The sequence below is a fragment of the Polypterus senegalus genome, chromosome 14, assembly GCF_016835505.1.
Source record: "Polypterus senegalus isolate Bchr_013 chromosome 14, ASM1683550v1, whole genome shotgun sequence".
NCBI lineage: Eukaryota > Metazoa > Chordata > Cladistia > Polypteriformes > Polypteridae > Polypterus > Polypterus senegalus.
In genome coordinates, this window is record NC_053167.1 from 64752244 (window position 1) to 64768987 (window position 16744).

A 16744-nucleotide genomic window follows, 5' to 3' on the forward strand; every position below is an offset into this window, starting at 1 on the left:
TGCCTCACTGTTCTGGGGTCTGCATGGATCCCATGGCTAGTGCAGTACTAAAATTATGCAGATTTTCTGTTTTGCCTGATATTTGTGGAAATACAAATGTCAGTATTTTTTTTTCCTTTTGAAAAAATATCACAATTTTGATGGGGATCATCTATATCTAAACTTGTAGGAGAGAATGTGCAGAAAATGAATACCATGCTATGCATCACTGATAGAGGATGTGGACTTTAGCCTACCTCCTGTGGCACTTTTCCTACTGTGATGCATATTATATGTCAATTAACCTGTGCAGTGTTGTCATTATGCAGGGTTGTATCATGTGTTTGAGATTGTTTTTTTTTTTTGTTTTTTTTATGGACACATATGAATGATTTTTAATGCTATGTGGGCTTTCCCAGAACTTCAGATGCACCAGCACTAAGCACTAAAGCTTGAAAAGAGAATGAAGAGGTCTTCTTCCAATTCTACTTACAACGTTTTGGGAGTCAGCAAGAAATTACCCTTGTAAAGTTAAGACTAAAAAAGCAAGTAAATGTTGAGCTAAAAACAGGATGAGACTTACCTTTGTTAAATCTGTATTTTGTTTTTCTTTTGATAGTGAATTTCCTCTAAATATTTTTTCACATCTTATTTTCAACTCTTCTGCTTCTTCCTGCATATTTTTTATCTAGATGTAGAGGGAAAAAAAAAACATTATTTTGAAAAATGTTTTTTCATTACAGTACTAAATATAAAGGGTATATACATGATGAAAAATTACCTATTGCTTGCCTTGGCAATTTGGGAAGGTTAATTTCAAAAGAAATGTACAATACATTAACCTTCACAAAGTAAATAAAGTAGGGTAATTGTACTTACTTGAATATTGGCAAACTATAATAATAAATAAAAACCAAAAACATTTCCACTCTTAACAAAACTTAAAGACAAAAACGAGCGATATTTTGTAAATTCTGTCTTTGCTGTAGAGTCATTAGCTAAATACGGAAGAGTATTAGGGCCATGGTGAAGAAGAAAAAAAAGGACACAGTGAAGAAAAAAAAATAAACATCGAGAATAAAGTCGACATGTTGACATAATTTATTCTCGCCATTTACGTCGAGATTAAAATCAACATTTCCACTTTATCCTCGCAGTCAATTTATTTTGTCAGTAGAATGTTGCAAACTCAACTTCATTTTAAATGAATATTTAATTTACTAGATTTTCTCAAACCCTGTCATACGTTAATGCAGCACATTAAATGCTTTGTGTTAAGTGTTCCCTGACCTAGTTGTTAATCTCTACTTGCTTCTTAACACTAGAGTTACCAGAGCCTACAAAAAAACTCGTAAATCCGTCCCACCTTAAAACGCTTCGCACCTCTCCGTCAGCGTCTTTTGTCCTTTAAATCTGTTGATAAGCAGCAAGCAGCCTGCTACCACATCCCCCACCCCGTACAGTTTTCACAGCTCAAGTCTGTTTACCTGCGTGTCAGTTGCTTAGAGTTGTATACAGTGAGAAGTCAAGTAAAATGACACCTTTTATAAATAATATATCGTTATTTGGAACACTTGCATTTCATGTGTGTTCCGTGTCTACAACGATCTATGTAAACACATTGTTAAAACAGAAACTTTTTCATGTTTTAGTAATAATTGACAAAATGTAGACATGAAGTGTATAATGTGTGAAACCTGAATTCCAAATATCAAAAAACCACTTTCACAAAAGGTACAAATATAACAGAACAAATGCGATTCCATTCAAAAATATAAATGCAGAAAAAGAAGCCAGGTTAGGGTGCGACATTGACACACATTTGCTACAGCAGCTTCGGTGGTGCAATGGTATCAAATGTTGACTGTTAATCAAAGCTTCACGGGTTCAATCCCGGACGAGTCCGTTTTGAGAAGTAAGCTGCTCGTATTCTTACTATTTTAGAATAAAAACCTACATTTGATTCCAGTCTGTAACAGTCAGTGTAATTTATGATACTTGTAAAGGTTAGCTTGTTTTTTTTTTTGTATTCAGCAGCATTCACGATCCCAACCCCCGTACTTGACACTGCTGTTTTCACATAGACGCAGTATAACAGAGGTAAACTCAAATCATGACGACGGTTCTACATCGGATCAAAAATGCACTTTTGCCATCGCTGTACTTTGTATATGTACATGGGAAGCTCTGTACTCTACTTGTGACTGTAGGAAGTAAATAAATAAAGGTAAATGGGTAAATAACATTCGACTTTAATCTTGACATTTAGTTTTTTTTTTCTTGTACACTGTGTCCGTATTTTTTTTTTTTTTTTACTGTGGCCCTAATACGCTTCCGTACCTAAATGTATGAACACTAAAAACACAATAAAACGTTACTTGGACTTAAACAGATTTAGATTTTTTTTTTTATTAAATTTTGGTTACTAGAACCAACTTTTTTTTTTTTTATTTTTTAGAAACCACTTCATTTTTTTATGAGGCTGTTCTGGTTTGCATTGTGGTGGTAACACTTCATGTTCTTTGGACCATGAAACTCTTCATTCAACAATGGTCTCCAATGCCTCTTTGGGAATTTCCAGGCACCCCCAAACCAGACCAAAAAATAAATAAATTTTTATAATATGTCTTCTACCGGATCTTCACAATTTTAAACTATTACTTCAGAGACATCCTCATTCCCAACCTGTATCAAAAGCCTCACCTTGATCTAGACAAATAATGGTTGAACTCTGAGAATATTCTGGATTGTAGTGCTCCTAACCCCCTCACCCTGAACTAGCTGCCTGTACTTGCACTTTTATTGTTTCAGTTATAATTCAGAAGTTGGGACCAAAGGTGAGGATGTGGAGGTAGATTGAACAACAAACAAAAGCTGTGTTGGAGAATTTAGGTTTCACTTAACCACCAAGGACCAATGCAATGTTTGCAAAACCGTTATGTATACATTACATTTACAGTGTATAGGTGCATTTTCATTAAACATTGTATTGAATACATTGTGTTGATATTTAGGGAGTATTGACAAAAAAAAAATTAACAAAATGGAATCAAAAATAAATTATGCACATTTTGCTGTTCATTTCATTTTTACTCTGTTATTACTGTATTTTAATGCTTATGTTGCAAGTGCTCAAAAAAAGTGATAAAAATGTATAATTTATAAAAAATATTTAAACAATTGCAATTTACCAATATTTACAATCACATATTATGAAAACTTGCATACATTCCAATTGTCCCTTGTGATACTTACAGGTAGTCAGTACTAGTGATGAGCAAACATCGCAGAGTTCACTGTGAATGTGTTTGTGATATTTGTCGAACTCAACGGAATGGATTAATGTCAAAAAAGCGGAACTGAACTAGTTCTGAGTGGATTATAATAGTGCAGTGGTATTTTAAGTGTCCCTGGGGGCAAGGGAAAGTCTGTCAACTATGCTGGACTAATTATTGTGTGCTAAGCACTGAGCCACCATGCCACAAACAAGAAGGCACATAGACAGAACAAATACCACAAACAAAATACAACAAATGGCCACAAACTAGCATTAAGTAAGTCAAATTTAGATCATTGCGCTCATAGAGTTCCATTCTTGGGGCATAAATATAACAAAGCAGCAGAGTGGAACTGGCAGATTCCATTGTTTGAAGTTGTGGCTCTGTGTGCAGCGGGAACATCTTTTGTTCCCATGTATATGTGCAGGTGCTTTGCAGTTTCATTTTCCAACAAAAAGAAAGAAACACCTTATGAATTGTGATTTTAGTCTTTTTTACTTTATAGTATGTCCTTTGTTTTTTGAATAGGGAAAGGGGGTGGGCTCCTTTAAACCAGCTACACACATGGCTTATTTGCATAAATAATTATGCATGCAGTGCTCTTCTACCAGGGGACATGGATCAGTGTTATGTATTCAGTGCAGTAAACAATATCTGCATTACAGTCAGCTAATGTGCCCCTTAAATGACAATACTTACAAAAGGTTTTTGTTAATTTTTTTAAATGCATATAGGTTGGCAATCTGGCAGTGTTTCTCAACCTTTGTAGCATCGGGATCCATTTTTACCATTTTATGTTCACTGATGACCCACATAAAGCAAACACACCCTAAAAGGTTAGGGAATGTGAAATGACTACCATGAATACATTAAAATAAAATACAATGAATACCATGAGGACTGATTGAGGTCATTTATGTTAGGTAGAATGCCTAGAGGGGGCTGGGCGGTCTCATAGCCTGGAACCCCTGCAGATTTTATTTTTTTCTCCAGCCGTCTGGAGTTTTTTTTTTTTTGTTTTTTCTGTCAACCCTGGCCATCGGACCTTACTTTTTTTCTATGTTAATTAGTGTTCCCTTATTCTAATTTTTATTTAGTCTCTTTCTTCATCATGTAAAGCACTTTGAGCTGTATAATTTGTATGAAAATGTGCTATATAAATAAATGTTGTTGACTATAAGTGGAAGTGCAAGGTTTCCCCTTTGTGAAATGGGTGCAGTTAGACATAGGGAAGTTAATTCTCAACAGCATCAAAAGCTTTGGTGGTCAGAGGTTAGTGGATTCAGTGCATCTCAGCACCTAAAACAGCATTGGTTTTTCTCTTGTGTGCTTCCAACCCAGTGATGGCCAAACAGTTTTCTGAGGTTGCTTTAAAATTTCACTGTGCATCAATCACAGTATATCGTTTATTGAGTACTGCTATTGTCAAGATCATTTTCACATTTTTGATTTCAAAAATATAAATATCAGTGTAAGTAATTGTTTGGCCATGATTTCTAAAAATTTCATTTTAGGCATGCAAAGTCCTTCATATGGCTGCTACAGCTTTGTGATGACACAATGGCCTTGCAAAGAATTATTTGCAAGGCAAATTTTTAGGAAAATATTCAGTGAACATGGTCACCGGCAAACACAACATAACTACTGCAAAAAATGTTTTGACGAACTTCACTGATCAACATTAGTTAGTACTTAACAGAAAGATGTATCACATTTATAATAGAATGTCTGTATAAGACAATTTAAAATGATTTATTCTCACCTGCATTTTATATTGTTCAACAAGATCTTTATATTTTTTAGCTTCTTCTTTTTGTAGTTCAACTTCAGCTTCAGACTGAGCCACTTTTCCCTCTAAAGTTGCTAATGATACCTGCAATTAATAATAAGAAAGACGAACATGAGATCCAAAAATAAATAGTGGCAACAGAACTTATACATTATTTTACATGTTCAACAATAATTCAGAATAACCTTTCAAACTAATATTTGAAGAAAGCCAGAAAAGTTCATTTTACATTCTTTACAAGAATATTTTCATCTGAAAAACCTTAAGGAAATATTCATCACTACTTTATTTAAAAAAAAAAAAAAGGGTCACTGAACTTTATGCAGTTTAGGTTTTTAATGCCAGAAACCTGGAGAAAGAACAGAAATCATGCTGTGTAACTAGGCATGTGTTTTTATTTAATAGTCAAGGTCTTTTGATGTGTGTAGTCCATAGCAGCCAGTGTGCTGTGGTCTCCTGAGGAAGTAACCTAAGCACAAAAGGAGCACAATGCCTGAAAAAACTTAACAGGAAAGCCTGCTTCATCACAGGGTGAACCACGGACACACTGTAAGCTGTTAAGGAAAAGTGGATGGGGGCAAATATGGATGCCATTGTGAAAAATGCCCCCTTGGAGCACTTTTGGCTGCAGTGTCATTACAACACAGTGTGCTTTGAAGTGCCTCTGGGTGTCTATCTCCTACTGCAATTCAGAGCTTCCACCTGATGTACTCATTAAGTTTACTTATTTACTTATTGATCAACTGATTCATCAATCAGCTGTATTATTTGTCCCTGGAGTCTGTATTCTTGTTTACGTTTTTGCGGCTGTATACATTTGAACATCCCCATGGAATTAATGAAGTTTTATCAAATCTAATCTAAGTAGTATAGCTGGCAATGATAGAAAATTTTTATTTTTCTTTGAACAAAACTTTTGGCAAAGTTGTGCTTTAGTCAATATTGAGATACTCTATGGCATACCTTAAGTCTTGAATTTTCAACATTAAGTTTGGTATTTTCTGATTTAAGAACTGACATTTTCTGTAACATTTCTTCATCTGAAGTTCTGGCACCATCACTTGCTTTCTGCAGTTGTTGATTCAAGTCTGCAAACTGGCTTTAACAATAAAAGGAAATAAATGTATATTTGTAACAAGATAGTAGACCATTTTAAGCATGTACATGAGCTTTAAAGCTAAAAAGGCTTTGTGAAGCATTACACTGCTCATTACAGTAAAAGCTGTCACCAGGTAAAAAAAAGTAGCATAGTTTTCCTAATACCCCTCTTCTATGTGAGACTAAAAAGGCATTATACCGTAAATGTGGAAAAAATATTTAATTTCTTAACTGTGATGACCTTTTGTTGCTTTTAGGTTAAAATATTTATTATATTAAAATACTTTTTTTCTAATAAATAAAAACAGCACATATCTATTTATTTATCCAAACATAAAATCTTCCTTTTTCCAGTAAAAGCACGGATGAGTAAACCTGGAGCTAAAATGTAGATGGGATCTCAGTCCATTAACATGTGCACTCAGGATACCCAGGTACAATCACCTCTTGGTAGGCTAGTCTAGAAATGCAAATTAACCTGCTTATGAAACACTGCAGAACATAACAATAAATGTAACTATTAATAAAAAATTTTGACAAGAATGATTTTGTGTTTAAAGCAAGCGTTTGTTTTATATGGCCTCTCTTAGATTACAAAACTGAATCAATCCTCTTTAGTACATTGGTACATGATTTTTCCCCAGATAGGCTTAGGATGAATTCTCCCAAGCTTCTTGCAGAATTTGCCATAATTTTGTTTTTGCAGATTTTCCTTTCCCTATCCAAGTGATACCATACAGCTTTATTAATTGTGATGTCAATTATCTGAGGTGGCCAATAAGCGATGCATTTGTAGACTTTTACTCTGCATAAACTCTTAAAAATAAAGGTGCAGATTGGTTCTTGACAGCGATGCCACTGGAGAACCATTTTTGGTTCCCAAAAAGGCCCATCCACATGGAAGGTCCTGAAAGAACCTTTATTTATTTACATTTGTAACAGGCTTCATACAGCAAATAACCATGAATGGATGACAACATGTTTGTGTAATACCAATAAGTGATTATTTTAAAAGGACTCTTGCCGCGTATGGTAACACAGGCTAAAATACAGGTTTTCTTAATCTATTAGTTTTCTGCTAGGTAGCCTACCATACATTAAACATTTTGCTATTAGGAAGTTTTTCTAAAAACAATCTTCATATGCAAATAGATCTTCACAGAATAAAATGGTGCTTTGTCAACCAATTCTTCTGCGAGCAACCACACAATCCAATAAAGAACCAAAATATTCCAATTAACATACCAATATTTTTATGAATCTGTGTCTTAATTTTGTTCTCAGTGTTTTTTGGAATGTCATCTGCTGAAAGATTATGTTTTTACCAAGATCCCATTTTCCTCTTGGTACAGTAAAATGAATGACAATTAGTTCATATTTCTCAGCTATCAATTTATTTCATTTTCACTAGATCCTTTACACAGGATTGCTCATCATGTGAACTGTGAAATAGCTCTGGAGTTTTGTTTGACATTTTTAAAATCTAGATGGCCATTTTCTTTTTGACGTAAGGTATATTACAGACACTGGCTTTACCCTTCATCTCAATGACTTCTCTGTTAACATGCAAAATAAACCCGACTGATACCAAGAAAGGTAAATCCAATCATTTTTTTTGTTATACTGGGCCCAGAACATCAGCAATTTTTAAATTTAAATGATAATTAGCAAATCTTGTTGAAATGCTCAATACAAATGTACATTTGTACATGAGTATCCCTGCCTTACAACACTGGCTGCAATCCATCACAGAACAGGACATAGTCATCACCATGCTTCAGACAAGAACATGTCAGTGTACTGCAGTCAGTCTTGCATATTGTTGCCATTCTATAAGACAGGCTTCTAAGCTGCACCCAACTGACATTACAATACTGAAAGGAAATCAGAGCACTGTGTACTAATAAATAAGCAATTATTAATTATGTGTGTAATACAGTATCTGTCACAAAAAACAGTTTCATTTACCAAAACTAACATAAATCAACTCTGTCTAGACATTTTTTTTGGTCTTGTTTCCTCTTCCCCCCTCAGGAAATTTCTTTTTACTCTACTTACTATTCTAGAGTTCCAATTTTGGCTTCTAGTTGGAATTTTTCCGCTGCTGTTTGTGCGTGATTGCTTTTCCATTTGTTAGCCGCTGACAGTGCTTCACTAAGCAAAACATCCTTAATATAAAAACAACAGACTGTTTAGAGTGGTTTATGGAGATCTCCAAGAAAATCAAGCAATATAAATTTTAGTATTTTTAAATCAGATAAATAAATTCTAAATTATTATTGTACCAAGGCAGCATATATTGTCTAATTTTACATTGTACGTCTTGGTTTTATGTCTGCAAAGGATCACTATATTAAAAATGCAGTGATTATGAAATTACATGCCAAGTACCAAATAATATTTTCAACTTTTCAAAGCCTTTTTATATCGTTTAACAAAAGTACAACTATTATAGATTACAAATTATAAAAGTAATTGATTATGTAGTGATGAGGGTAGTGCAAAGATAAATACATTATGCTCATTATGAACTTTATTTGAAATCCAGAAAACAAAATTCCCCCAGCAACTCATTGCATCTTAAGAAAAAATGAGAGCTGCTATATTATGCTCAAGTTTGTATATTTTCCATCCATTTTTAATTTCAAATGGTGATTACTGTGGGAAAACTGCACAAAAATACACAAAGGTTTTCCCATCATGCTTTTAATTACTCCCAAGGTCAGGTTATGTCAGGGAGCATGCACTGGTACAGCGCGGTGCTGCACCCATCACACAACGAAACAGCTAGAGATCCTGGTTGGCAAGCACCCTGGCAGACATGTGGTCCAGTTTAACCCTCCAGAAATGACCATCTATCTGCCACAGCCAGGTGTTACATGGGTGTCCTCTTGGCCTGGTCCAGCTGCTTGGGTCCTCAGCAATGAGTATGCTCCGAGCCAGAACACACTCAGGAATCTTGCCAAAAGACTGTAGTGCCATAACTGATGCTCTCTCACAATGTAGGCAATGTGTCCCATTCAGGACTCTGCAAACAACCACTTGTTCGACACAAAATCAAGCCAGTAGTACCCAAGGATACTCTGAAGAGTATAGAACCAAAGGAGTCTAGTCTTCGACTCAGGTCACTGGATAGCGTCCATGTCTCACAAACATAGCAAAACAGGAAGCACCAGGACTCTAAAGACTTGGACCTTCGTTCTTTTGCAAACACTCAAACTCCTCACTCAGTCTCTCAAGAACCCTGATCAGAGCCTCCATTGACTCCACAAAGATCATAGCATCATTAGCAAAGTCAAGATGAACAAATCTTTATTCACCAACAGATGACCCAAAGCCACCAGACCCTATGCCTTTGCCAAATATCCAGTTCATGCATGCATTAAACAGAGTAGGAGCAAGAACACACCTTTGATGAACCCCAGAATCAACTGGGGAAAAATGCAGAGGTTCTGCCTCCACTCAGCACAGCACTCACAGTACCAGTGTGCAGGCTGGCCATGACATCCAGCAACTTTAGGGAGGATCCCATGAAGTCTCAGGATGTTTCACAAGGCAGCTCTACCAACTGAATTGAACGCTTTATGAAAAAATTGACAAGGGCTGCAAAGAAACTGTATATATTTGCGTTTGCACTCCATGCAAACCCTCAGTGCCAGGATGCAGTCAAAGTTAAGACTTCTTCGGTGTAAAACCAGACTGCTCTGGTTTCTTGTAGGTGAGCAAGTGATTGCAGATCCCATTGAGGATGACCCTAGCAAGGACCTTACCCGGCACTGAGAAAACTGTTATCCCCAGTACGACTATCTAGGCTATCACCCTTCCCTTTCTGGATAGGGACGACAAGTAACGTTTTCCAGTTAGTTGGGATGATGGCCTTCTCCCAGATGGTAGCACCGATTGCTTGCAATGCCAGGACGACAACCTTGCCACCAGCCTGGAGAAGTTCACTCCAGACACCACAGATCCCTGCAGCATTCCCTACCATTAGTTGGTTCACCACCAGTGCAATCTCAGTGAGGTTGGGTGGTTCACAGCTGATTGGAGGATCAGCCTCAAGAGCTGTGGATCCCCAGATGTCCAACGTCCTACCCAGTGGATCAGCTTTACACAGCTGATCAAAGTAGCCAGCCCAGCGGGGTTACAACTGCAGGGTCATTCGTAAGAACTGTTACATCGCCTGCCCTGAATTGACTCCCCGAGGCATAATGTTTTTCCTCTGTAGTCAGGACGTGGGTCACTAGACCACAAATGGCTTGTCACTTGCTCACTTATATCTCTAACAAGCGCCTGCTTATCTGCCCTCAGAGCCTTCACATCCATCCTTCTCAGTTAACGGTACAAACCAGAGTTACCATCAAGCCATGTGTTCCTATTCCTCTTGATGATATCCAGGGTGCCCTGCAAGATGAAATACCTCATTCTGGGAACATAAGCAACACCAACAAAATCTTAACAACCTACAGGGTCTTGTCACAGAAGGTTTCCCACATCACATTAGGTTTAGCAGTCCCACCCAAGTTCTGCAAGTTCCTCACACAAACTGCATGCAGACTCATTAGAAAGAGTCTGATCTTGGAGTCTGGCCAGGTCCAGCCTCTATTTCCTAGTAGGTGGGAGCCTACTGCACTCAAGCTGGATCTTCAGAGTAGCAACAACAAGACTGTGGTCAGAATTTACAAACTGGGCACTTCTTTAGGAGCCTGCAGCGTCTGCCCACAAGGATGTGATCGATCTCCTTCACCGCATTGCCAGTATTAGAGTACCAAGTCCAACGATGCGGCTCAGGGCGCTGGAACCAGGATCCAGTGATCTGCAATCCCTGACCTTTTGCAAAGTCAAGGAACATGGAGCCACTTTCACCAAGGTCACCAGACAAATGGGAACTGACATAATCATCATAGCCAGCCCTGTCACTGCCTGTGGTTGCAATGGTCACCCATGACAAGAGGATTGTCACCTCACAGGCACCCATAAACTACCAAGCGAAGCAGCGAATAAAATGTCTCCATCACCGAGACATCAATCACCACAGTCAGAGCATACACTGAGACAACAGACAAGGCACCCAGAGAGTCCCTTAATCTGAGTCTCATATAATGCTTGTTGAAAAGAGTGACATCAGACACCATCTGAAGGAGTCAATCTGCCAGAAAACCAGCTACTCCTTGCGTATGACAGCCATCAGAGTGACCAGACCAATAAAAGGTGTACACACCTAAAGAGATCTGGCCAGTCCCCGATCTGCGCACCTCATAGAGTTCTGCCACTGAAGTGTGGAGTTTATGAAGATCCTCTGACAGCAAAGGAAGATCATCATCATCATGCTGGAGAGATAAGACGTTCCACATGCCTTACCTGGATGGGCCACCTCAAACTGGGACCCAACTGCTGCCGTGCAGTGGGCAACACCTCAGCACCACACCAGTTTTGATCCCCAACAGGACGGACTCAATTGGCTCTCCAGTAGTTTTGACTCTTCCAGGAAAAAGGGTCTTGAGGGCTTTCTCCTAACCCCATCAAAATATGAGCAACCTTCCTATGGGCAGCTGCAGCAGTGCTACTCCAGCAGAGAACAGAAAGGAGTCTTGTCTGCCATTTTTGAGCTACATGAAGTTTTTATGATGGCTAGAGTGCCAATCCTGCCACAAACCCCCAAGTTTTCCCTGGAAGTTTACAAATCCAGTATTCAGGGCCGGATGCAGTTTGACGTCATACCCAGGACTCTAAAGTGACTGCAGTAAACTATATAAAACAGTACATTTTACTGATTTATACAGTTATAAGTTTTAAAGGTTTACGTCACCCAAATTTCAAAATTTTACAATTACCTAAAAAAATCCAGTAAGAAAGGAAAATTGCAATTTGATGTCAAATTATTTTGATTATGAACCTCTAGTGATTTATAACACTAAATGGTCTGTTGTGGGACACTCTTAAAGGAATGATGAAATATTCAGACAGCGAACTTCAAAGTCAAGTCTTTCAGCTATGTAAATCCATGAGAATTTGTGCAGGTTAACACATTAATGACATTACACTAATATAAAGAAAATTTTAAAAACACAACTTAAAAGAGTATAGTTTCTGTTCATGATTCATCATGATGCCAAGTCCTTCCTCTACCAAACCGTGTATCTGTAATTTAATCTAATCAGAGCAAATAAAAATTTCAATAATAAATTTTAAGTTTCTTATCTTTTGTATAACACTTCTGCCTTATAATTTCTATAGTACCATTTGATTTTCATTTGGGGTCTCATACGGATTTCTTTTTAGGATCTGTATGTTATCCCAAAGACAAAATAATATCATAGGAGGTACTAGCACTCTGTTTTAGCCCATTATACGTAAAAATGTGTCTACAAATAGACTTGCATTTTTGAAAAAGCAGCGGCAAAAAAGGCAAATTAAGGGTTTAGAAAATGTGGCTGCTGAACTCATCATAAATCTGAAACGGAGAAAAAAATAAATACTTTCTTATGCTATGCATTTTCAGTTTAGCATTATGACACAGTGGTTAGCAGTGTTGCTTCAAGGATACAAAACCCTGTGTTCGAATCTCACACCCATTTGTCATTTGTGTGGTGTCTGCATGAGATCTCTTTGGGAAACCCGGTTTCCCTCACACAGCAGCACAGACATGATGGTCCAAATTTGCTCTCTGCAAGTGAGAGTGAGAGCATGTGAATAAGCTCTGTGATTGATTAGTGCTCTGCCAAGGGCTGATTTGTGCCTGCATAGGCTCCATCCTACCACTACCCTGAATTTGACGCAGCAAGCTGGTAATGTTTTGCATTTTCAACCCAACATACATTTTTAATAAACATATGGGTGAAATGTACACTTGTGTTTCACAAAACTACAAATTAGACCGTTGCATGTGCAGATAGGTGTATATACAGTGGATTCAGAAAGCATTCAGACCCCTGTACTTTTTGTCAGTCTACCTTCAATGACCCATAATTACAAAGAGAAAAGATGTTTTCAGAAAATTTTGCAAATTTAGTACAAATCACAAACTGAAATCTCTCATTAATAAATATTCAGACCCTTTGCTGTGGCACTGCAAATTGTGGTCAGTTGTATCTTATTTATTTTAATTATCCTGGGGCTGTGTCTAGAACTTGATTGGAGTTCACCCGTGTCAAAGTGAATTGATTGGACATAGTTCAGAGAGGCACATACCTATGTATATAAAGTCCCACAATTCATTTTAGGACAAAAGCCAAGCCAAGAATTCCAAGAAACTCTATTGAATACCAAAATAAAATTGTGATGAAGCTTTGAGTTATGTCAAACTGAGTAACCGGTCAAGAAGGGCCTTGGCCAAGAAGGTGAAATCCTCTGCTGAGACAGACATCTTGTTGGGGGGAGCACTTTGTCAATCAGGCAATTATGGTACAGCGGCCAGAAGGATGCCACTATCAAGTAACAGGCACACGGCAGTTTAGAAGTATCTGGCATTATGAGGATAAAGATTGTCTGGTCTGGTGAGACAAAAATTTAAGTCTTTAGGCAGAACACCAAGCATTATGTCTGGTGAAGACCAGGCACTGCTCATTACCAGCCTAATAACATCCCTGATATGACAGCATCATGTTATGGGGTGCTTTCTTACAGAAGAGACAAGGAGACTGGTAAGAATGAATGGAGCCAAATACAGAGAGGCCTTTTTTTTAATAATAATAATAAAAAAAAAAAAACTGCTCCAGAGTGCACAAGACTGGCGTGACTGTTCACCATTAAATGACCCAAAACAAAGAACCAAAACAATGCAGAAATGGCTTCAGGCCAATTTTCTGACTGTTCTTGAGTAGCCTAGCCAAAGAACAGACTGAAAAACCCCAAGAACATTTGTGGAAAAACATGAAGATGACAGTTTACAGATGCTTCCTATCCAATCTGAAGGAGCTCAAAAGGATCTGCCAGGAAGAATGGGATAAAGTGTTCACATCCAGGTGTGCAAAGCTTGACTAAACTTACCAAAAAGACTTCAAGATGTAATTGGTGTAAAAGTGACTTAGTTAAAGGATCTGAATAATTCTATATGAAGGAGAGATTTCAGTTATGATTTTAAATAAAATTTGCAAATTTTTCTCACTTTCTCATTATGAGTTATTGACTGTAGACTGATGGGCAAAATGACAAAGATTACAATTAAATCTACAACACAATAAAGTGTACAGAAAGTCAGGGGGTCTGAATTCACCATGAATTCACCGTACAGTTACACCTGCTTAACCTATTACAGAAGCCAAAAATCATCAAACACCCAACCACAAGCACTTTTGGAGATGTGGCAAGAAAACTGGTACTCAGTAGAAAACGTTATATATTATGACACAAATGATCGGGGTGTCAACTTAGGAACGAGTTGCAATCATTTACAGTGAAGTGGGTATATTTGGGAGAGATTTCCACATCACATGTGATTAGTCTTCTTAAGCAGCAAGAGTGTTTTACATGGTCATTTACAGTTCATATGAAGAAACAGAATTACTAATGCCACTTTGTGGGCCCTTACATCTACAACCATCTTAGGGGAACAAAGTGTTTATTAGTAAGAAGAACCATTTGAAGTCTGACTACTAACCTTTATAATAATATTAAAATTTTCTTTGTTGTCAGTGTAAATGACATTTCCCGATTTTTCTTAGGCAAAAAGTGTTCTGTTGGCTTAGTGTTTAAGCTGATTATGTTCTTGAGCAAAAAATGTTTTAAACAACAGTAGCATAATGTTATCAAGCCACTATTTCTATTATGCCACTTCTTTACATGACAATGATAAAGAATGTGTTAAATGTATGGCTGAGTGGACTAACTCTGTATTTTTGCACTACTGTGGTACGTTCATCATACATTAGGGATGGAAGCTATTTAATAGACCCAGCATGCCCTAAGGTGGCTTTGGAGGAAATATTCAAAATTATTTAGTTCCTACAAATATCATGACAGTATTTGTCTGCATCCAGCAGATTTAATCTCCTAATCAGTATACTTCACTAAATACAAAAGCTGCGTTTACATAAAAAAAACAAGCATCTACCTCGTCATAATCAAATATTTCCTTGTTTACTTACAGTATATTAGCAATGAGTTTCATTGAACACTTGAAACTGCCACGCCTTCTATGGGCTCATTGACGTTCGATGGAGCAACACCTGTAGCGTTCATGTGCTCCCAGGCTCAAAATGGCGTCAACTGGAGATTGAAAAAAAACTATAAAAAATTAAAGAAAAACACCACCACCTGCACCGTCATTTTTGGGTATGCATAAATTTGTGTGGTTGTTATGCAGCAGAATGGCTTGACTTTGAAGGTGCTATATATAAGGTACATTCATCTATTGGATTTGCAGTATCTAATTTAGCGCCATTTATTTTTATAATAGGTAATTTAGAGGTCCCAGTACAAAATATAAAAAAATAATTATCTGGACTGAACCATTGATTCTTCCAACCTGTGAACAACTGTAAAATTAGAATTCTGGGTGATCTATTCATAAAGAATGAATAAAAACTTGCTTGTGACTCATACAGACAGATATATACATGTTAATATTTAAAGCTGCTTTTCAGAAACTAAAATTTACATGCATAGTGGAAGGATAAGAACAGCACTTATACCTAAGACTGTCAAATCATAAGTGGAAACAACTGCATAGTTGTCAGTTCATATCTTGCTTAAATAGCCGTTTATTGCCAAAGAAAACAGCATACCTTTTCTTCAATTTGAATACGACATTTGTCCACAGCCAACTCAAGATACTCTGCTCTTTGTTTCTGTGCTTTTGTGGCTTTTTTAAGGGCTTCTTTCTCGTCATGGGACTTATCTTTCAAAATTGAAATCTGACTTCTTAGACTTTCAATCTCAAGTTTTTGTTCTGTAATTTTTCTTTCCATGCCCTAAAAAAAATACAAGTTCCACTGTTTTAACTATAATGAATTTAAGATGGTTTAAGAAAAAAAGAAATCAGTAGCATAAGGATTCATATGTTCACACACTAATGATACTATTGGTTTTAACATAATTTTCTCAGTTATCTTAAGCTTACTGTGTGTCACTGCTATCAGTATGAATTTACATATTATTTCCTCTTACTTTTCCAATTTCATATTATTCAAAAAATTTGCCTAGATCAGTCTGAATCTATCCATATAAATATATCCATTTCCTAAACTTGCTTATTCAGAGTAGAGTTAGGAGAAGTGGGATCCCATCCCAACAAATATCAGGTGCAATGCAGAAACAGTTGCTGGAGACACACACACACACACCACCAATCCACCTAACCTGCATGTCTTTGGACTGTGGAAGGAAACTCACATGAACACATGTAGAACATAAGGGGAGAACATCCAATCTTTATGCAGAGAGTACCTGGGACATTAAAACCAGTCCCTTAGTGAGGCAGCAGCACTATGATTGTGTCACCCCAATCTGATTACAAAGTGTGTATCTCTGAACAATAAAAGTTAATTTTAAGTTAACTTTAATAGGCAAATTAAAAAGGTAAAAAAAAGTATGCTTTGAAATCTATTGAAGCATATTAGGCATTTATATTGGGCAATCTTTGGACAAAAGTATGGCATTACAG

The 16744-nt window shown here is 37.0% G+C and overlaps 1 protein-coding gene across 4 annotated transcripts in view; it reads right to left on the reverse strand.

The window, feature by feature from the left end:
• Window positions 1-16744, reverse strand: part of LOC120514986 (protein BCAP-like) — a 77855-nt gene that overhangs the window by 41727 nt on the left and 19384 nt on the right. For all 4 annotated transcript variants that reach the window (XM_039735658.1, XM_039735655.1, XM_039735656.1 and 1 more), the window contains exons 11-15: window positions 15867-16052; window positions 8203-8312; window positions 6010-6145; window positions 5020-5130; window positions 563-667 (exon numbers count right to left, since the gene is read on the reverse strand). In XM_039735658.1, the coding sequence (XP_039591592.1) occupies window positions 563-667; window positions 5020-5130; window positions 6010-6145; window positions 8203-8312; window positions 15867-16052 (648 nt within the window). The remainder of the gene's footprint in view (window positions 1-562; window positions 668-5019; window positions 5131-6009; window positions 6146-8202; window positions 8313-15866; window positions 16053-16744) is intronic.